This window comes from Sorex fumeus, unplaced genomic scaffold (genome assembly GCF_029834395.1).
Source record: "Sorex fumeus unplaced genomic scaffold, SorFum_2.1 ptg000094l, whole genome shotgun sequence".
NCBI lineage: Eukaryota > Metazoa > Chordata > Mammalia > Eulipotyphla > Soricidae > Sorex > Sorex fumeus.
In genome coordinates, this window is record NW_026606151.1 from 5,954,659 (window position 1) to 5,976,631 (window position 21,973).

The window sequence follows — 21,973 nt, forward strand, 5'->3', positions numbered from 1 at the left end:
GGGGAAGCTGCTGGGCAGCTGCATTATTCCGGGCTTGCTTGGGGTCAGGGAAACGAGGAACCCCAACATCTGGAAAGCCCGGACCCTCGTGAAGGATGGGATCCGGCCAGGGGTCCGAGGCGGAGCACGCATCCGGGTGCAAACCCTGCAAAGCGCGCTGAGCCTTGCAGCTCGAGCCTCTCCTAGAAGAGGAAGGTCCCGATCCAAAGCGCTGGGGAAGGTCCCCCGCGACCCCAGCCCCCGCCACCCCAGTCCCCGCCCCGCTGCGGAGCTGGGAGCCGCGCCGGAGTCCCCGGCAGGGGCCGCTGCAGCCCCGAGGAGGGGCCCGAGCGCTGCGCCCCGGCCTGCGGGTTCTGTCCCGCGTCAGCTCGCTGTCTCAGGTGCGTGTTCCCCGCGAACCCAGGCCCCGCTGCGCGGCGTGTCCCCCTTTCCTCCTCCTCCTCTTCCTCCCCCCCGGCCCCAGCCCCCGCCTGGACCTCCCGGGACGGAAGCTGCGCGGGTGGCCCGCGGTGCGCATGCGCGATCGGCGCGCCCCAACCCGGCGGCTACCGGGAGGGACCCCGGGCAGTGGCCTGGCAGCGATCAGGGCCCAGCGCGGGGTAGCTGAGGCCCGGGAGGCCAGGTGGGGACAGGGAGGAGCCCGGGAAGCCCCGCACGGAGCGTCCCGAGGGCCCCCGCAGCAGCCCGGGGGGCAGGTGTGTGTCCCCTACACGGGCGGTGGCTGGGGGCGTGCAAAGAGGAGGGTTTGGAGGTGCATGGGGGGAGGGGGTCCAGGGGCATGGGGAAGAGAGGAAGGGGAGGGGTCTGGCCAGTTAGGCTAAGTGGGGTGGAGAAAGTTCCAGAGGTCCTTCCTTCTCCACTGCCCCCCTCACCCCCCCCCCCCCCCGCCGTCAGCCTGGCTGCACAGTACTTTGGGGGGCACACTGGATGTTGGAGGGGTGGGGGAGCCCAATGGGAGGAGGAGAGCCCCAGGGGGCGTCTGGAAGCCTGGGTAGAGGTGCTGGCCTGGATCCCAGGGTGGACCTGACGAAGTCCCAGGAGTCCGAGCGTGGGGACATAGCCACGGGCAGGTCGCTGGTGACCTTGACCCCAGCAGCTGGTGGCCTGGGGGAAGCGGGTGAGTTGGCAGCCTGGACAGCAGCTAGCAGGGACCTGCGGTTACTTAGGGCAGAGTTTCAAAACAGGATTCAAGGAGCGCCCCAGGAACTTTTTGCAGTTCCTTTAAGTATACTCAGGTATTTCATTTCCTTTTTTCATTTGCTTTTTTTTGGGACTCAAAGGTGTCCAGGGGTTACCCTGCACTTGGTGCCCTGCTACGATTACCTGCCCCTAGTTGGTTGTCTTGGGGGGGTCCAGGCTGTGCCTGGATTGAACCTGAGCGCCTAATTCCTGATGCTAATTTTTCATTTATTGTATCTTTCTAATTTAGTAGGAGCCTCCCCCCCACCTTTTGTTTTCACAGAGGGTGTACAGATTTTTTTTTTCTTCTTAATTTGTTAGGTGACTTTCTTAGGAGAAAACCCTGTTGAAATGGAGTGACATTCACCCAGAGTAATGTCACTTTGCTCGAGCGGGCCCAGTAACGTCTCCATTGGAGACTTTGTTGTTACTGTGTCTGGCATATCGAATACTCTCGGTAGCTTGCCGGGCTCTCCGGGAGGGGCGGAGGAATCGAACTTGGGTTGGCCATGTTGGCCGCGTGTAAGGCGAACGCCCTACCCGCTGTGCTATCGCTCCAGCCCCTTAGGAACTGGCATTACTGATTCTGATAGACTTTACTTCTTCCCCTGAGCCTCTTCCCCATGTGGCGCCCCACCCCCATTCCCAAGGTAAAATCAAGGCAAAGGGATTGGCGCCTTTACTCGGGGCAGTTTCCACCTCTGCGACCTCTGGACCAGATCTTCTGAGTTTTAACCACTCTGACTTCCGGTTCCGGCCCCTACCCTTTGAATTTGGTTTTAGACCTTATAGGGAGGTAAACTCATGGAAGGTAGAACCTCGCCTGCCTCAGTTCCCCCCAAAGGACAGGTAAACGGTGGCACAGAGGATGCTGCCAAAACACACTTGGTAGTAGCCTTGAGGTGAGGGTTTCCTGTCTGGGCTGGAACAGATTCCTGGTGGCATTATTCACAGACATGTAAACATGTTGCTTTTATTTATTTTTTAATTTTTTATAATTTTATTTATTGAATCACCGTGAGAGCAATTAAAAAGCTTTCGGGTTTAAGTCTCGGTCATACAATGAAACACCTGTACCTTCGCCAGTGTCCATTCTCCTTCACCCCCATCCCATAGCCTCCCCCTACCTTTGGGGCAGATGATTTCCACATTACTCTCTCTCTCTCTACTTTGATTACATTCAATATTTTGACACCAGACCCACCATTATTATTTGGGTTTTTACCCCAACACTCAGATCTGCCGAAAAGGCAACAGTAGATAATTTGTTTTCTATTGCTGGTTATGAATAACATATGATGTCTCACGGCTGCAGTAGTGGCTGCGCGATTTTGAAATTCCGAAATTTTAACAATTAAATCTGGAGGGATTTCTGCCAAAACCTGCTGGGTTCCGAGATTTGTTCCTGAGTCTCTGGGATCATGGCCGTTAAGCAGCTTGATCAGGAGCCAGAAAGGCCATTTGTGGGTGGTGAATCAGGGTCTTGTTGGATGGGGATGAAAGGGCCGGCTCCACCCAATCTCGTGAGGCTCCGCGTGTCTTGTCACTGAGGGCCCAAACCTGACTGTCCAATGGCCTCTAGAGGATGGGTGCCACCGAACCACCAAGGGGGATCAGGCGGAGGTACAGCACCCTTTCCCCCCTGGGGTGGCCCAGTGACAGTAACCTACTGCGGGGTCCAGACGCATTTCTGCCAAAAACTGCTGGGTTCCGAGTTTTGTTTCTGAGTCTCTGGGATCATGGCCATTAAGCAACTTGATGAGCAGCCTGAGAGGCAATTCGTGGGTGGTGACTCGGGGTTTTGTTGAGATGGGGGCTCCTCCCCCATCCCGTGAGGCCTCATGTGTCTCGTCACTGCAGGCCCAAACCTGACTGTCCAGTGGCCTCTGGAGGACGGCGGCCACCGGGCCACCAGGGGGAGCACGCCAAGGCATGAAACCTATTCCCACCTGGGGTGGCCCAGCGCTAGTAACCTACTGCAGGGACTGGACGCATTTCTGCCAAAAGCTGCCGAGTTCCGAGATTTGTCTCTGAGTCTCTGGGATCATGGCCATTAAGCAGTCCGATAAGGAACCAAAGAGTCCATGCCTCCAATTGTATAGCTGAGCCAGAAGTGGTTTGTGGGTGTGTCTCCCACATACCTAACTTTTGACCATTTACTTTCTTGGTAAACTTTGCCCCAGGTTTTTGGGGTCTGGCCAAAGGCACAGCAGCAATTTTGGGGTATCTGGAAGTCTGAAGGTGCCATTAGGCTGCTGATGCACTCGCCTCACAGGTACAGATTGACCTGTTGGCGGCACCATACCCCCAACATGTTGCTTTTAATCAAGACTTTGTTTTCACGTTTACTGAGAGACTTGCAGCACATCTTGTAAATTAATAGAAAATTCAACAAAGAAATTCCCACATGCATTTATTTTTAAGAGCTTGTAAAATACGACAAGAGTTGTAGAAGAAAGCCATGAGATCAAAATTGCTTACTGACTTATTGCTTCAGACATGGACATAAAGAATAGATTCCACTGATAGAATGGTAAGTTAGTATGATAGGTGCTTCAAACAAAAAGGGCAGGGCTGGAGTGACAGCACAGGTGTTTGCCTTGCACGCAGCCGACCCGGGTTCGATTCCCAGCATCCTACTTGGTCCCCCAAGCACTGCCAGGAGTAATTTCTCAGTTCATGAGGCAGGAGTAACTGCTGTACATTGCCGGGTGTGACCCAACAAGAAAAAAAAGGGGGAGCATATATATTTAGCTATCTAATCCATGAGCATGTATACATGCACATATTTATCGTTTGATATAATGTATAGAAGAAATAGGGTGTCCTTCATTTTCTAGGCAAAGGATCCAGAAGCTAGTGATTTGGGGGCCTGGAGATAGCTCATTGAGCTGAGCTTAGGCTTTGCTTGTAAGAATGCTAATTTCCATCCCCAGCGTTGTGTGGTACACACACCAACTCCAGCACCAACACCAACAAACTATACTCTCGGTGTGTAACAGGAACAAAATTTTTTTTTATTTTTTTGCTTTTTGGGTCACACCTGGCGATGCACAGGGGTTACTCCTGGGTCATGCACTCAGGAGCTACTCCTGGCGGTGCTCAGGGGACCATATGGGATGCTGGGAATCGAACCCGGGTTGGCCACGTGCAAGGCAAAAGCCCTACCCACTGTACTATCACTCCAGCTCCAGGAACAAAAATTTGAAAAGAAATAGAGACTTGGGATTTTTGTAATATTGGTACATGAGTGAATAAAACTTAAAAAAATATTTTCATTATGAAATTAGTACGCATCAAAACATTTCAGTAGAAAATTTTGGATTTTCTACATGAAAGAATCCATGTCTTATCCAGGTCATACCAGTTCTAATCCTGTAATTCTCTGATTAAATATCCCTTAAAAATCTTTGTGGATACCTAGGGTTGACATGTACAAGGAGAGGCTGGGGAGATAGAACAGCAGGTACGTGTATGTTTTCTTTGGTAGTACTCACAGCTTACTTCTGGCTCTGCACTCAGGAATCACTCCTGGTGGTGCTCATGGGACCATACGAAATGCCGGGGATCGAACCCAGGTTGGCTGTGTGCAAGGCAAACACCCTATCCACTGTTGTATCACTTGCTCCCCCTTCCCCCCAGTATTTTATTAAATCTACAAAGGCACAGAATTTTCTGAAACAGTTCTAAATTTAAATATTAAAAGGCAAAACTGGAAAAAATTCCTTTGAGAGGGGTTGCCGCCAGTGGTGCAACCAGCCCACCCCTCCCTCATGCAAAGTATGTGCTCAATTCATTGTGCTATTCTCCAACCCCCTTAAGATATATATTAAACTTAAAACGATAGGAAAAGTTGCTTTATTAAGGGGCTATTGGGAGTTTGGGCAGTATTAGGAATTTGAATCTTCACAGTTCCAGACAAGATGTGCAACAAGCTTATTTATTTTATTTTATTTATTTTTTTCTTTTTGGATCATACCCAGTGATGCTCAGGGGTTACTCCTGGCTCTGCACTCAGGAATTACTCCTGGCGGTGCTTGGGGGACCATATGGGATGCCAGGGATTGAACCCGGATCGGTCGTGTGCAAGGCAAATGCCCTACCTGCTGTACTGTCGCTCTGGCCCCAAGCTCATTTATTTTTGAAGCACACAGTTAATGATTGGGGGATACCTGCATCTCTGTGAAGTGTAGGGAATCACTCCTGGTGGTGCTCAGTACCATGAGATACCAGGGATCATGCCAGGGGTCTGCCACGGTAGGGTAAGTGCCTTAATCCTGTACTGTCTCTCCAGCCCCAAGATGTGTAAGCTTAATAATGATTACCTGTGACCTGGTCTTAAAAGCCTTAAATGGATCTTGAAAACCCCTCTTAAATATTAAAACTGGGTGAAGAGAACATAGATCTCATTGTTGGGGTTTTTTTTTAACCTGTTTAAGATTTTTCCCTAATTAAAAAAAACCCACAGTCTAATTTTAGAACATTTTCACCATGTTTTAGAACATTTCATCATGTGATAGTTGCACAACTCTGAGAAGACGAAATAAAAAATTCAAAGCCATAGTAGTACATAACAGGCCCTTTATGGAGCTGTTAGGATCATTTGCTTTTCCAAATAAATTTTGTTATAAGCTTATCATGGCCATGCTGGTTGAAATTTATTTTCACCAGGCTTCCTTCAGAGGGAGCTGGGGGTGGTTTGTTTCTGCCTGGCTTTTGTCCACCCCCCCATGTATCCCCCACCCCCACCCCATCTTTTTGTGCTCCCTGGCTGTCTCCAGAGCCCTTCTACTCGACTTGTCTGCTGTTGTAGTTCTGGAGACTAATAATGTTCCGTTTTCCTCTAACCTAATCTCTCTTTCAAATATTCCCAAATTTTCTTGCCCATTCTTCTCTATTATAGCAGAGACAGGTTTCCGGTGACCAGGTCCAGGGGACCATATGGGGTGCTGGAGATTCAACTTGGGTCAGCTGCACTCAAGGCAAGCACCCTACCCGCTGTACTACCTCTCGGTCCCTTGATTCTTATTTTTAAATGAGGCTTATTGAAATCAAACTTACATACTATAATATCTGTTTTTTTTTATTATGTGGTTTTCTGAGTTTTGAAAAAGCACCACAAAATAAAGACAAGGGATTTGCCATTGCTTAAAAAAGATTCCAGGGGCCAGAAATATCATACAGTAGATAAGGCCTAGAATAGGGTCGGCCCAGATTTGGTCCTCTTGGCACCTGTTATGATTCCCTGAACCTGCCAGGAGTGATCCCTGAGTGCAGAGCCAGGAGTAAGCTCTGAGAGTCACCAGGTGTGTGTGTGGGGGGGGGGTGGGGGTGGGGGGGGAGGAGGGAGGAAGATTTCTTATCCCTCCTTGCCTTTTTCTCTCCTAGTTGTCAGAAAACTGTGAATGTGATTTCTGTACCTAGAGTATTGCCTCTTCTGAATATCATATAATTGGTCTCAAGTAGCATATAACTTTTTGTATTTGGGCTTGGGGTTCTCACTTAGCTCTGTGTCTGTGTTTGTATGTGTGTGTGTGTGTGTGTGTGTGTGTGTGTGTGTGTGTGTGTGTTTTAAAGAAAGTAACTATTTTGAAATAATTTTAGATTTACAGGAATGTTGCAAAATTCATACACAGAGTTCCCACTTAGCATTTACCTGATTTTCCCGCAGGTTAACTTCTTACCTGAGTAGATGATCTGAAGAAGGGTGTTTACACTGATACAGTATAATTAACTAATTTGCAAACTTGGTTTAAAATTTCCTGTTCTCATACCAACATTCCTTTTCCCATCTTTATTGTGTATTCTCATTTAACTGAGCACATTCACTTTGAAGGAAAAATACCGTACAGGTGTGGCATGCTATATGCCTGTTGAATGATATGGTATCAGGAGATAGAGGAAGTTGCCTCTCTTACTACTACTGGTGATGTTAACTTTGATCACTTGGTTTAGGGTTTCACTGATAGGTTTTTCCATGGTCAAATTGCAGTTGCCTTACAGGTTAGAATTCACTGCATTTGTTGCATGATGTTGCTGGAGGGATGAGACTCGTGGTGGAGCATAGCTCTGTTTCCACACTCTTGCCTGGTTGTATTGTGAGTACAGTACACCGGAAGTTAGAGTATCAAATAGCAAAAGTTTTAGAGAAGCAAAGGAAAGCACATGAGCAGGAGGGATGTCCAAAAAGTTATTCTGGGGCCAGAGAGCTCATACAGCGGGCAGAATGCTTGCCTTGCACATGTCTGATCTGAGTTGAATCCCCAGCATCCCATTTGGTCCCCAAACCCTGCCAGGAGTGATCCCTGAGTGCAGAGCCAGAAGTACATTCTGAGCACCACCAGGTGCAGCTCAAACCCCACCCCATCCCCCCAGGACCTAAAAAAGAAAAAAATGGTGTGCCTGTTATTTGTCCAGAGATGTATACAGGAATAAAGAAATTGTTCTTGGGGCTGGAGCGATAGCATAGCAGGTAGGGCATTTGCTTTGCACCGACCTGGGTTCAATTCCCAGCATTCCATATGGTCACCTGAGCACTGCTAGGAGTAATTCCTGAGTGCAAAGCCAGTATTAACCCTGTGCATCACCGGGTGTGATCCAAAAAAGCAAAAAAAAAAAACCCCAAACAAACAAACAAAAACCTGCTCTTAATACAGTTGAGCTCTGAAGACTGATCATAGTGAAGGTTTTTTTCTTATCCATGTGCCAGTATTAGGGCTTTCTCTCTTGTTCCTGCCACCTGGCATTACAGCATCCTGTTGTGTCCTGATTCAGTCCAGGACATGATTCTCCCATGGGTCTGTCTTGGAGAGCCTATTCCCATCTCCTCTGGATGAGGAGACCTTGGGAAACTGCTCCTGCCTGGCTCTGAGCAGGAAGCCTGGAGACGCTGCAGAGTAAACACTTCAAATCGAAGGTGGTAGAGGGGCTGAAGAGATTGCACAGCAGGTAGGGCGTTTGCCTTGCAGACAGCCATCCCAGGTTTGATTCCCAGCATCCCATATGGTCCCCCGAGCACTGCCAGGAGTAATTCTTGAGTGCAAAGTCTAGAGTAACCCCTGTGCATCGCCAGGTATGACCCGAAAAGCAAAAAAACAAAAACAAAAATCGAAGGTGGTCGAATTGAAGAGGGAGTCCCTTTCCCCACGGACAAAGGGAACCCTGAGGATTTCTCTTCCAACATCAGCAGTTCTGGTCGCCAAGTCACATTTCATCGTACGGATGAACCCCACTTCAGGGACCCCGTTTATAAGGTGATGATCATGGGGTTGCTTTCAGTCCTGACCTGTCACTGATAAGCCAATGATATGCTCCTGATGCACATCAGCCATTTCACGAGACACCTAAAGCCAGACCAGGCCACCTTGTGACCATGGACAGTCAGGACAGAACTAAGACATCTCCACTGTTGGGTCTGAGTCCAGACCAAAAGCAAGAACTTTGTTGAAACTTGGGCAATAACATGTGTAAACTCAAAAAAGGGGCACTGCACACAGTGGCGGTGGCTCTATCTCTCCCGCCGCCCGCGTTCGGTAGTCTCACGCTGCTTCCCCCACCCTGGGGAGGTCGATGCCGATGGGCAGGCAAGGGAAGGAACGAGGGCCAGGCTGGTTGGTCTTAGTTGCAGTTTATTCCAATCACACCAGTCTCCCTACAGATAAACAGAATGGAATGGAAGTGCCTCAGGAGCACTGTAATGGTGTAACCTGATAAACCTAAGCTCCTTGTGGAGGAAGGACAAAGCAATGTCATCCTACATCTCCCCCTTTTCTGTTTACAAAAACAGAAAAATTTGAAATAGAAAGAGTAAAGGAGGAGGAGTCCGGTCCTCCTGTTGTTCATTGATTTGCTCCAGCGGGCCCAGTAACGTCTCCATTGGAGACTTTGTTGTTACCGTGTCTGGCATATCGAATACGTCACGGGGGGCTTGTCAGGCTCTGCCGTGCGGGCGAGATACTCTCAGTAGCTTGCCGGGCTCTCCGAGAGGGACGGAGGAATCGAACTCGGGTCGGCCATGTTGGCTGCTTGTAAGGCAAATGCCCTACCATTGTGCTATCGCTCCAGCCCTAATTAGGAAGAGTTACAAACACAAAACAAACACAAAAGTCTCATTTGTTGTACTAAATCTTCAGTCCATCCCTGAACCCAGAGCAGTGCTTGTTGCAAAGTGTCCGATAGTCCTGTACTGTCCAGGGGTGATCAGGGTCATTTAGTCACATGTTGAAGAAATGAAGTGTCTGGATCACAATTTGAAGAGTTGTTTCTGCTACAGCAACAGTGTTAAGCCTAAATATTTGGAGCTATATTCCAACAATAACAAATCATTCTCCTTGCCCAGCTGCTGTTTCCTGACCCATCAGAGCTCGGGTCTCACCTTCTGGATAAGATTCATGAAAAGATTCAGCCAGTGCGTCCTGTTTGCGGGCAGCAGGCCAATCCAGGACAAAGTCCCATTTCCTTGAGCCCTCCCCGGTCTCATTGAACCCTGGCCCAGAGCCTATAATCCATCTTTTCTCACCTTGTCACTGACCCCTAGTGGGACCTCAGGGGGTGAGGTACAGCGTGCTAGTCTTGGCTGGAACCCCTGGGCCATGTAGACAGACATCACAGAGGCACATACCTTGGAAATTCTGGCTTCTGCTTTTGTCCCCGTACATTCCATTTTATACTGCAGTTCTGTTTATGAATTCTCGTGAGTTCTTCCATTTGAGAAAAAAATGGGTCAGAGAGAACCATGGGTACCAGTGCTGGGGATCAAACTCAGGTCAACCTGCTGAGCTCTCCCTGCCCCCCCATTATTTTATTTAATTAATTAATAAATTAATTTAGTTTTACATCACACCCAACGATGCACAGGGGTTACTCCTGGCTCATGCACTCAGGAATCACTCCTGGCGCTGCTCTGGGGACCATATGGGATGCTGGGAATCTAACCTGGGTTGGCCGAGAGCAAGGCAAACGCCCTACCCGCAGTGCTATTGCTCCAGCCCCACCCTGTTATTTTAGAGTACAGTTATATACTTTAATTTGGTCACATTGCAGTTCACCTTTTTAGAGTACAGTGTTCTACTGGTTTGGACACAATACTGTCATAATCAAGATGTGGGATGGTCCCACCCATTACCACCCCACCTGGTTCCTCATCACTCCTTTCCTCTCACCCAACCACTGACGTATGTTTTCTGTCTCTGCAGTTTCAGAATGTCATCGCAGTAGAATTGCACAAACATTATTTTTTTCCATAGCAGCCACAGTCTAGATTGCAAAAGAGCCATTGTTTATTGACTTCGTCTCCTTTTTTTCCAAGTTGGGTCCAAATTAAATCAGGTCTATATGTAATTCTGTCAATCGGTAGCAACTATAAAGATATGCTGCTGGCATTGTTAGGAAATCTTTTTTTTTTTCCACGTTCTTTTTTAAATTTTTGATGCCAGCCATCAGACCCTAAGAGCAAAGCGTACTCTCCACCACCGAGCTACCTCCCCACCTTCTGCTCCTGAAGATTTGTGTTAAGGGCATTCTTTTGCACGTATCTCTGTAGGAAAACATGTATTTTTGATGGTTTCCCTTTGTTTATATTCTAAAGCCCACCCGGGAATCAGTCGTACTGAAGAACCCAGATGCGAGCCCTCCAGACGGCCCCGAGGAAGCTGGTTTCCCAGCTGTTCTGTGGACTGAAGTCTTCTGCGGCCACAAGAGCCCAGATTTGCCTGACGATGTCGCGTCCAAGTTCAAGTAAGTCCTGCTTAGCATACTCTGTCCTCCCTCCACTGGAGTTGGAAGCTCTGTGTGTGTGTGTGTGTGTGTGTGTGTGTGTGTGTGTGTGTGTGTGTGTGTGTGTTGAGGGACAGGGCTTGTTCTGCGCTGAAGAGAGCTGGAAGGTTTGTCGCGTCCAAGTTCAAGTAAGTCCTGCTTAGCCTAGCCTGTCCTCCCTCCACTGGAGTTGGAAGCTGTGTGTGTGTGTGTGTGTGTGTGTGTGTGTGTGTGTGTGTGTGTATTGAGGTATTGAGGGTCAGGGGTTTGTCTGCGCTGAGAGAGCTGGAAGGTTTGGGAGAGAAGATGTGTGTGTGTGTGTGTGTGTGTGTGTGTGTGTGTGTGTGTGTGTGTGTTGAGGGGCGGAGGTTGGTCTGCGCTGAAGAAAGCTGGAAGGTTTGGGAGAGTGAGGCTGTTGTCTACTCATCGGTGCAGGTGGATGAGCAGACCACAGCTCTATTTCAGACATTTTCTTATTTCTCCCAGAATGGTCTCCCAAGATCCGCACACATGACTTTAGTTTACTTTATTTATTTATTTATTTATTGCTTTTTTGGGTCACACCCTGCAATACTCAGGGGTTACTCCTGGCTTTTTACTCAGGAATTACCCCTCGAAGTGCTTGGGGGACCATATGGGATGCCAGGGATCGAACCCAGTTCGGCCGCATGCAAGGCAAGGGCCCTACCCGCTGTACTATGGCTCCAGCCCCTAGTTTATTTTCTTGAGGGTGGGGGGACGTGACTGGCCAGTGCTCAGGGGACCGTGCAGAGTTCCCACAAAGCTTCACTTCAGCTGTTGCACCTTCTTCCTGCCCAAACTGACTTTTGGCTCCTCACCTCTTTCCAGGGAGCTGATACTGGTGACAGTCCTACAGGGTAATACAGGGTTAACTATTCTGCTGGACAGAAATGATGCAGATACAGCCTTTGGATCAACACTACCTGGGCCCTTAAGCTTTTGTCAGCCCCAGCTCCCCCCCCCCCCCACACACACACTCTCCAAAAGTAGAATGTTCTTAGTTGACATGATGCTGGTAACTTATGGCATGGTCCTGGAAATGCCGTTACCAGTCAGTCATTTGTACGGAATTTTTTTGAGTACCTGGACCTCCAAAATAACTTTGACAAGAGGAATGTTCTATTGGATCATGGGGAAAGGCTGGCTAGAAGAACCCAACAAATCTGTATGAAAAGTGATCTTTGGAGATCCAAGAGATTGTAAGATTTTCACCTTGCATGCGGCCAACCCTGGTTGGATCCCTAGCACCATGTATGGTTTCCCAAGCACAGAGCCACTCTCAGTAGCACCTGAGAACAGCTAAGTTCTCATGTGTTCTCAACAGCATGGCCCAAATGCCCCCCACTCCAAAAAAAAAAAAAATCAAACAAGTGATCCTTGGTTGGGCGTTTTAAACAGGGCTTCAATACATCCAATTAAAAAATAAAGGCTGATTGTATGATTGTAACTCAAACATGAAAGCTTGTAGCTGTATCTCATGATAATTCAATAAAATAAAAATTAAAACGAAAACAAAAACAAAGGCTTATCGTCCCCGTAAAAATACCGAATGCCCTGAACAAACACCATGGCCTCTTAGTACCTGTATTGCAAACCATAACGCAATGAAAAGGAGAGAGAGAGAGCAAGAAGAAAAGTGCCTCCCACAGAGGGAGGCTGGAGGAAGGGTGTGGGGGTTGAGGGATGGTGATGGGGAAAGGGGGGACATTGGTGGTGGGAAATGCATGCTGGTGGAGGGATGGGTGCTGGATCATTGTATGACTGAAACCCAATCATGAACAGCTTTGTAATGGCCTCGCCGGGGCCCCTTGGAGGGGAGCGGGTTGAGTTTTCCTCCCCGCCCCGACCAGGGCTCCGGCAGTCAAAGACCTCCAGAACCAGCCACCACCATGCTGAGACCACTCTCCGCACACATGAAGGTAGCGGCAGAGGAACAAAGGCATGCGGGTCCCGGGGCTGAGATCTCCAAGCCTACTCGGATCGGGCTGAGCATCCTCCACCCAGATCCTCCAAATTCCAGTAGGCGGGGCTCACACCCACCAACTGGCCCCCTGGTGCCGTGTAATCACATCAGCGGCCAAGACTCATAGACTATAAAACTCAGCTCCCGGAAGCACGTGGCCGCATTTGCGGCCGCGCGACATCTTATCATCTCATTCCTACTTTGGACAAACTGGCAGGCTACCGAATGTAACCTGCCCACATGGTAGAGTCTGGCAAACTCTCCGTGGCGTACACAATATGCCAAATACCAGTAACAATGAAGGGTCTCTCATTCTCCTAACTCTGAAAGAGCCTTGAATATGGCACTTTTTAAAAAAAATCTCAGGGCTAGGACGAAGGAGACGTTACTGGGGCCTGCTCGAGGCAATCGACGAATAACAGGATGGTTGTGATTGTGATTGTGATTGTAATGGTCTGTCTCACAGATATCCAATTAAAAAAATTAAAAAACAAATCAAAACGTGGAGTTCATGCCCAATTCAATCAGCTTAATCAGTGGCTGAATAAATAGCAGTACACCTATGTTTAAAAATAAAAATAAAAAACAAAGGCTGGAGAGAGGCTAGGGCACTTGACTGGCATGCAGATGACCCAGCATCCTGCACGATCCCCAGAGCCCACCAAGAGGAATTCCTGGGCACAGAGTCGGGAGTAACTCCTGAGCACTGCTGGTGTGATCCCAAAGCCAAAAACAAATAAAACAAAAACCCAGCTGAACTCTCTGGCCCTATTTTTTATCTTTTTTTTTTTTTTGCTTTTTTGGGGGGTCACACCCAGCGATGTTCAGGGGTTACTCCTGAACATCTGCACTCAGGAATCACTCCTGGCGGTGCTTGGGGGACCATATGGGATGGGACCATATGGGATGGGACCATATGGGATGCTGGGAATCGAACCCGGGTCGGCCGCGTGCAAGGCAAACGCCCTACCTGCTGTGCTGTCACTCCAGCCCCCTCCCCATTCTTATCTTTTGATAACTTTTCTGATACTTCATTTTTGCTTAGGTATAATATTTCCTACTTCCGTCTGCCCAGCTTCAGGAGAGAAAAGAATGCGAAGTACCCACTCAGCTGCCCTCCCTGGTTGTCTCTGGCTGCCAGAGGCTCTGGTGACCCCACAAGCTCAGTGGTATAATCCCCCCGCAACCGGTGCTGTGGTTCTTGGGGTGTTCATGAAGACCCTCCACCCCCCCCCAAAGCTTTCCCACCACACCAACATCCAATATTATTGTATCATCCATCCTTTTCCCCAAGAACGCAGCATGGATTGACTTCAGAGGGATTCCCAGCCACCCCGAAAGTGCTCAGGGGACCCAGTAGCGCACCAGCAGAGCTCAGGGAACCAGGCGGTGCAGTGTAGGACCTGCCCAGCTGTCAGGGAACCAGAAGGCAGGGCACAGTGCCAGGGTGGGCAGAGTCAAGGCTGCGTGCCCCGTGTCCCTGCAGTCCTTGCTTGCTTTTATAAATTGGGGGAGGGCGGGGGTCATCATTGGTGGGGCTGACCGTGTGGTACTCCCAAGGCCCCAGGGCTACATGAGGATGGGGGCGGGGCGCACCATGCCGTGCTGGGGATGGAACCCAGGGCCTCCTACATGCCAGGCGCCTGCTTCCCTCTCCTAAAGCCACACCCATGCCCCCCAACCCCAACCCCACCCCCTGGCCTCTTGGTCAGGACCCCGTGACCTCTGTCACACATCAAGCCTCGAGGATTGAGCCTGCACGGTTCGGGACTGATTTCTGCCCTGATGTTGTTATGGATAATTTCACACCAGGTCGAGGTTGGAAATAGAGACGGTATAATTCCAGGCGGTTCCCGGAATTAATGAAGGTATTCTTCTCTGTCTAGATATGGCCGATTTTCGGAAGCTCTTCGCCAAAGCGAAGCACATAGTCATCCTCTCAGGGGCTGGAGTCAGCGCGGAGAGTGGGGTTCCCACGTTTAGGGGGGCTGGAGGCTACTGGCGGAAATGGCAAGCTCAGGTGAGTGCTGTCTGTAGGACACTCCGGGACTTGCCCTGAGTGATGCAGAGTTGAACTGTGAACTTTTGCGAGCACCTGAAACCCATAAGGAACATTTCGAAGTGGACACTGACCCTTTCACTCTGTCCCTGGGGTTCGGACCTCAGTTTGGAGGGGGGTTTTAGAAAATGTCTCTTTTTTTCTTTTTATCCTTTTTTGGTGACCATTTTCAAAGTTGATTTATTATGACGTTGCAACGCTATGGTGTCTCCGGGGGGCCAGCTCACCACCCCAGCCGTGTACAGGCTTCCCAACACCTACCACCAGAGTCCCAGGACCACCTCCCCAAACCCTGCCATCTCTCCTGTATGCTGGCTCAAATCAATGAGGCCCCACTTCCCTTTCTGTCCAGCAGTATTTTGCATTTATCCAGATAGCGATTCGATTTCTCCCAGTAACTAAAGTGGAAACCCTTAGTCAACACAGTTCACTGCTTTTTTTCCCTATAGTTATTATGTAGATTGAAAGTTTCTGTGAACTCCCAAGGACAGTAGATACAGGGGCCAGGAAGATTGCTCCATAGCTGGAAGCCTGCCTCATGAGCGGAGGGGAGAAGGCAGCTGGAACAGAGAAGGGATTACTAAGAAAATGATGGTTGGAGGGATCGCTCGGGATGGGAGATGTGTGCTGAAAGCACATAAAGGACCAAACATGATAGCCTCCTCAGTGTCTGTATTGCAAACCATAATGCCCAAAAGGAGAGAGAGAGAGAGAGAGAGAGAGAGAGAGAGAGAGAGAGAGAGAGAGAGAGAGAGAGAGAGAATGGGAAATATTGTCTGCCATGGAGGCAGAGGGAGGGTGGGAAAGGGGGGTGTATATTGGGGATATTGGTGGTGGGGAATGTGCGTTGATGGAGGGCTGAGTGTTTAATCATTGTGTGATTGTAACTCAAACATGAAAGCTTGTAACTGTATCTCACAGTAATTCAATAAAATAAAAAAAGAAACTTTCTGTGAACTTCCCCTGTTAAAATCACAATTGATTATTGAAGGCTGAGAACTTGATGATTAAAAATGGTCTCTAAAGACCATGAGGCTATAAAATTCTCTGCCAGCCTGGATTTAGTTTTTTTTTTTTTTTTAACAGAATTCAGAGCTTCATGCCTGCAAGGGAGGAACTCTCGCCCTCAGCCACACCTCTGGCCCAGCTAATGACTGTTTTTTTTTTTTAACTACATCTCAGGGTACACAGGGGCTTCCCCTACTCAGTACTCAATGGTCACATTCAGAAATGCAGGGATCCTCTGTAATGCTGGAGGACAGCTGGGTTGGGGGGAGGGGAAGCACCTCCCTGTACACAGCACAGCTCTGGGTCTCCGCTGGGCTGTCTCCATGCACCTTTTGGGTTTTTTGTTTTGTTTCGTTTATTATTTTATTTTTTTAGGAAATGATTTTTAATAAATAATTTTATAGAAATAATTTGTTTTATTATTATTTTTTGAATTGAATGATCATGGGACACACAGTTACCAAGTTGTTGGTGATTGGGTTTCAGTCATACAATGTTCCAACATACATCCCTTCACCAGTGTACATCTCCAGTTGTCCACAGTTTCCTTCCTGACCCCCACCTTGCAGCCTGCCTCAGTGGCAGGCACTTTTCTTCTCTCTCCCCTGCCTTTCTCTCTCTCTCCTTCCTTCTGGGCATTACAGTTTTTAATGCAGGTACTGAGAAGTTATCATGCATATCCTTTTACCTCCTCTCAGCACTCAGTTCTTTTTTTTAAATTTCTTTCTTTTTTCTTTTTGGGTCACACCCGGTGATGCTCAGGTGTTACTCCTGGCTTTGCACTCAGAAATAACTCCTGGTGGTGCTCAGGGGACCAAATGGGATGCTGGGAATCGAACCCGGGTTAGCCACGTGCAAGGCAAATGCCCTACCCGCTGTGCTATCGCTCCAGCCCCGTCTCAGCACTCAGTTCTTGTCCAGCATGACCATTTCCAATTATCATTGTCATAGTGGTCCGTTCTTTATCCTAACTGCCCTTCCCACCCCCACTCCCTGCTTATAGCAAGTTTCCAATCGTGAGTTAGTCTTCCTGGCCCTAGTTTCTACTGTTCTTGGGTATTATTTTCATGCTACCTTATTTTTATATGCACAAAGAAGTGCAGTCAGTCTATGTCCATCCCTCTCCTTCTGACTCATTTCACTGAGCTTGATAATTTCCATGTCCATCCATTTTTAAGCAAATTTTGTGACTCTATTTTTCCTAATAGCTGCATAGTATTCCATTGTGTAGATGCACCATAGTTTCTTTATCCAGTCGTCTGTTCTTGGTCACTCGGGTTGTTTCTAGATTCTGGCTATTGGGCATAGTGCAGATGGCTTTTCTGCTCTGTGATTTTGGGCCCCCAGGGATCTCTTGTTGAATGGGCTTTTTTAATTGGGGTACCATATACATAAATGCAGTTTACCACTTTCAGGTGCAGTATCTAGTGCATTTTAATAGTCATCTGTGCTGGAGAAGCTCTGCCTGGGGGTCCACAGGGCATGTCCCAGCCCAGACACTGCCCCACAGTCCTCTGTGATCTACCCCCTTCATTCCCTGGCCCATAAACTGGATATTTAGACAGGGTGCAGGGGCTACTCCCGTCCCTGTGCTCAGGGCTCCCTCCTAGCACTGTTTGAGGGACCTGTGGGGTGTTAGGGATAGAACCGGGGGGATCAGCACCTGCAAAGCTGATGCCTTAATCCCTGTGTGTGTGCGGGGAGCATGAGGTGGGTCACATGATCTCCACCTTATACCTGGGGAGAGTGAAACCATCTCTCAGGCTCCTGTCTATGTTCCAGGACCGAAGCACACGGTTGGTGTCCAGGCCTGGCCCTGTGTCTGCCCCGTTGCCAGCCTGCCACAGACGGCTTGCCCCCTCCTGACCCCGCCCTGCCCCTGTTTTTTATTCATGTGAAGTTTTTCTGGTGCTGGTGGGGATCGAACCCCCAGACAGCCTCCTGCATGTGTGCCCTGCTGCCTGCCACCCACCTTTGGCCCTTTGCCTGCGTCCGTGTCACATGGCCCAGGCCCGCGAGTGTTCCGGAGCGTGAGCTCACGTCCCACCCCTGTTCCCAATCTGACCCCGTTCCTCCTTTCTTCCCAGGACCTGGCCACACCACAGGCCTTTGCCCGGAACCCGTCCCAGGTGTGGGAGTTCTACCACTACCGGCGGGAGGTGATGCTGAGCAAGGCCCCCAACCCAGGCCACCTGGCCATTGCCGAGTGTGAGGCCCGGCTGCACAAGCAGGGACGGCGTGTCATGGTCATCACCCAGAACATTGACGAGCTGCACCGCAGGGCTGGCACCAAGAACCTTCTGGAACTCCACGGTGAGCGAGCTGCCCAGTTTCCAGCATGGATTTCACCCTTTCCCATCAGGGCTCATCAAACCTGATTCTGGGGTTCAGCATGGGGACAGGACCGTGGGCATCTCGTGTGTGTGTGTGTGTGTGTGTGTGTGTGTGTGTGTGTGTGTGATGGAGAAGAACTGGTCTGCCAGTCACATGAGCACCCTCAGGGCATGCTCTTGGGTCTTCTGAGCCACATCCCCCTTCTCCCCCCCCCCCCACCCCGGGCTTCAGGGAAGCTGGAGCTCTGGGGCTTCAGCCGGAGTCTTAGCGGAATCCAGTCTGGAGAGACCCAGCAACTCTGGGGGCGCCCTTTCCTTCCCTCTCACCTCCCTGCACAATTCTTCCCAAGGACATTTGCGTGCAGGAGTCCACAGGGTGTCAGTCCCTTCAGGTGGCATTTCTAGAAGCACAGCTCAGAGCGGGGTGGGTTTGTGTGTGTGCTGTGAAGTTGCCCCTGTCTCTGCATTTGTCACCACTCCAGTCACAGAAGTGTCCATGGAACCCAGACAGGGTCGCTCACCTCTAACCGGGGTCTGTGGTCCTCTGCTGGTCTTGGCTGTTTTCTGCCAGGTGCTTTCCACTTCTCCCAGAGCTGGAATGTGGATTGTGTCACTGGCCATGGATTGTGTGGGGACAGTGATACCTAACAGGCAGAGCCGTTTAAGGACTTAGACGATAGAGCAGTATTAGTTGGGGTTTTTGTGGTTGCAGGCAATAAGAACCCTCTTATAATATAGGAAAAAAATAGAAAGAACTTCCTTCTTTTATCAAACTCAAAGATGCTTTTGGCTTAAAAATACACCAGGGCTGGAGCAATAGCACAGTGGGCAGGGTGTTTATCTTGCATGCGGCTGACCTGGGTTTGATTCCCAACATCCCATGTAGTCCCCAAAGCACTGCCAGGAGTAATTCCTCAGTGCATGAGCCAGGAGTGGCATATATGACCCCTGTGCATCTCTGGCTGTGACCCCAAAAGCAAAATAAATAAATAAATAAATAAACAAACTGTGTTTTGAGCTGAAGAGATAGCATGGGCGCTAAGGTGCTTATCTTGCATGTGGTGCCTGGGATTGAACTGCGGCTGGCTCTGCATATGACCCCATCCTCCAGTACTGTCTGGAGCTATCCCTGAGAGCCAGTGGGTGTAGCCCAAATCCCGCCTCCTTAAAAAAAAGGATTTTTTTTTTTTTTGGTTTTTAGTTTTTTTGTTTTTAGGTCACACTTGGTAGTCCTCAGGGCTTACTCCTGGCTCTGTGCTCAGGAATCACTTCTTGTGGTGCTCAGGTGATCTTGTAGGGTACCCAGAATAGATTCCAAGTTGGCCACATGCAAGCAAGTGTCCTTCCCACAGTATTATCATGTTTTTGGTGTGACACTTGGAAAGACAGACAGTCTTCCCAAGCACCATGACAAGAAAAACACGACATTCTACTGTGTTATCACTGGAATTGTTTGTGCTCATAAGAAGGGCTCGTTAAAACCTTATTAGCCACAGAGTTTTAGCACTGGCATCATCTGGTGCCTGTTGAAAACATAGCTTGAGTGATGTGCACTGGTTAAGGAGCTTCTCATTTTCCAGTTCCTGTGAACGACTCCTGGGCGGCCCTTGGCACCCCCGCAGGTACTTCCTGCCAGGCAGCCTTTCCTGAGAGGGGGCGCCCACCCTGCAAACAGATATCGGCCTTCCTTTCTGCTTTGCTTCTCTTTCCACTTCTCTTGCCCTGTTGTTGGAGTACCTGTCTGTGGTGTGCACAGGTTCCTGGGTGCAGTGCCTGCTGGGGCTCTCACATCAGGTCATGGTGCTCTCACAGTTGGCTGGGTGCTCACTGAGGGTTGTGATCCTTTGGTTGTGTTTTTTGTGCTCACAAGGGGCTTCTCTGAGTTGTGCTTGTACACCTGGGCCACTCTGGGCGAGTAGAGGCTCCAGGGCTGAACAGACAGTCTTGGGTTTGCAGTCCAAATGCTCTAATCTCTGGAGCAAACCCCCGGGCCCTGGCACTGACCTTCCTTCTTTCCTTCCTTCCTTCCTTCCTTCCTTCCTTCCTTCCTTCCTTCCTTCCATTTTTCCTTCCTTCCATTTTTCCTTCCTTCCTTCCTTCCTTCCTTCCTTCCTTCCTTCCTTCCTTCCTTCCTTCCTTCCTTCATTCTTCTTTCCTCTGTCTTTCTACCTTCCTTACTTCCTTTTTTCTTCCTTCTTCTCTACCTTCCTTTCTTTCTTCCTCCCTGACTCCCTTTCTTCCTCCCTCCCTCCATTCCTTCCTTCCTCCCTCTCTCTTTCTTCCTTCCTTCCTTCCTTCCTTCCTTCCTTCCTTCCTTCCTTCCTTCCTCCCTCCCTCCCTCCTTAACTTTATTAAACATCATGATTTAAAAAGTTGTTCATAATAAAGTTCTTTTAGGTATTCAGTGTTCTAACACCAATCCCATCATCAGTGTGACTTTTCCTTCACTATTGTCCCCAGTTTCCCACTTATACCCCCACCCCAACCCTGCCACGTTAGTGGGCATAAAAAAAATTCACTTTATATTGCTTGTTACAACATATCTCGCAGTGGTGTTACAAAAGTCAGTGAGAATTTACTGAGCTGTTTGATGCTAGTTGAGCCTTCTGTGTTACTGTTTTTGCTCACCAAGATTAGTGAGTTTCTATGAAACTTTCCCATCAGATTTTCTGTGCTCCTCCTTCTGGGCTGGCAGTTCTGTGAAATTCGGAGATGTTGCGTGTATGGCTGCGTGGTCCAGGATCTGTGGAACTGGGACAGTTTGTAGCTTGGCATCTCTCTGAGATTAGTCATAGAGCTGGCTCATTTACATGCCAGGGGGTGTCAGATATGGGTGGGGGCACTGGACCTCTTGCCAGGGTGGGGACTCAGCCTGCCTCCCTCTGAGAATATTACAGAGATCTCAGCCCAGAGACCGACCGAGCTTACCTGGGATGACTTGGCAGTGGTGAGATTAGTCCTAACCTTCCTTGATCCTACCAAAAGGTACCAGTGGAAAGTTTCAGGACAACAATCAGGCCTTATTTCCTTCCTCCAATAGCCCTTCAGTGGTTTGTCAGCTGAAACATCCAGTCAGGCCTCTGGGAGTAACAGCTCCATCAACATTAGTTGTGTCATCAGGGTCACCCTTCAGCGAGTTGGTGAGCACAGTCTGTGACCAGCACGTCACGCCTGTCATCTGAGTCATAGTTGCAGACACAGCCACAGCTTCTGAGATGATCACTCAAAGGGAAACAGCTATCCAGAAATTGGAACGGCGCATCCATGGGCTTGGGGAGCAAAGGAGGCCAGGAGTGCAGCTGATGCCAACAGCGGTTCAGGAAGCCAGGGAAGCTCCTCCTGGCTTCACTCACCTCCCCACTCCCTCTGCTACTGAACAGCCTCTCTTGTGGTGGTGCTTGGGGGCTACTTCTGTATTCAGGGGTGTTTGACATACCATGTGGTACCAGGGATCACACCTGGGCCTACCTCATGCAAAGCATGAACACTCTTTCCATCCCCTGTAGGATTTTTTTTTTCTTTTTGGGTCACACCCGGCGATGCACAGGGGTTACTCCTAGCTCGTGCACTCAGGAATTACTCCTGGCAGTGCTCAGGGGACCATATGGGATGCTGGGAATCGAACCCGGGTCGGCTGCATGCGAGGCAGTCGCTACC

The 21,973-nt window shown here is 49.4% G+C and overlaps 1 protein-coding gene across 1 annotated transcript in view; it reads left to right on the plus strand.

The window, feature by feature from the left end:
* The first annotated feature begins 288 nt into the window (after positions 1-288).
* Positions 289-21,973, plus strand: part of SIRT5 (sirtuin 5) — a 44,710-nt gene continuing 23,025 nt past the window's right edge. The window contains exons 1-4 of the mRNA XM_056132407.1: positions 289-380; positions 10,766-10,914; positions 14,803-14,936; positions 18,071-18,296. Coding sequence (XP_055988382.1) covers positions 10,800-10,914; positions 14,803-14,936; positions 18,071-18,296 — 475 coding nt within the window. The 5' untranslated portion in view covers positions 289-380; positions 10,766-10,799. The remainder of the gene's footprint in view (positions 381-10,765; positions 10,915-14,802; positions 14,937-18,070; positions 18,297-21,973) is intronic.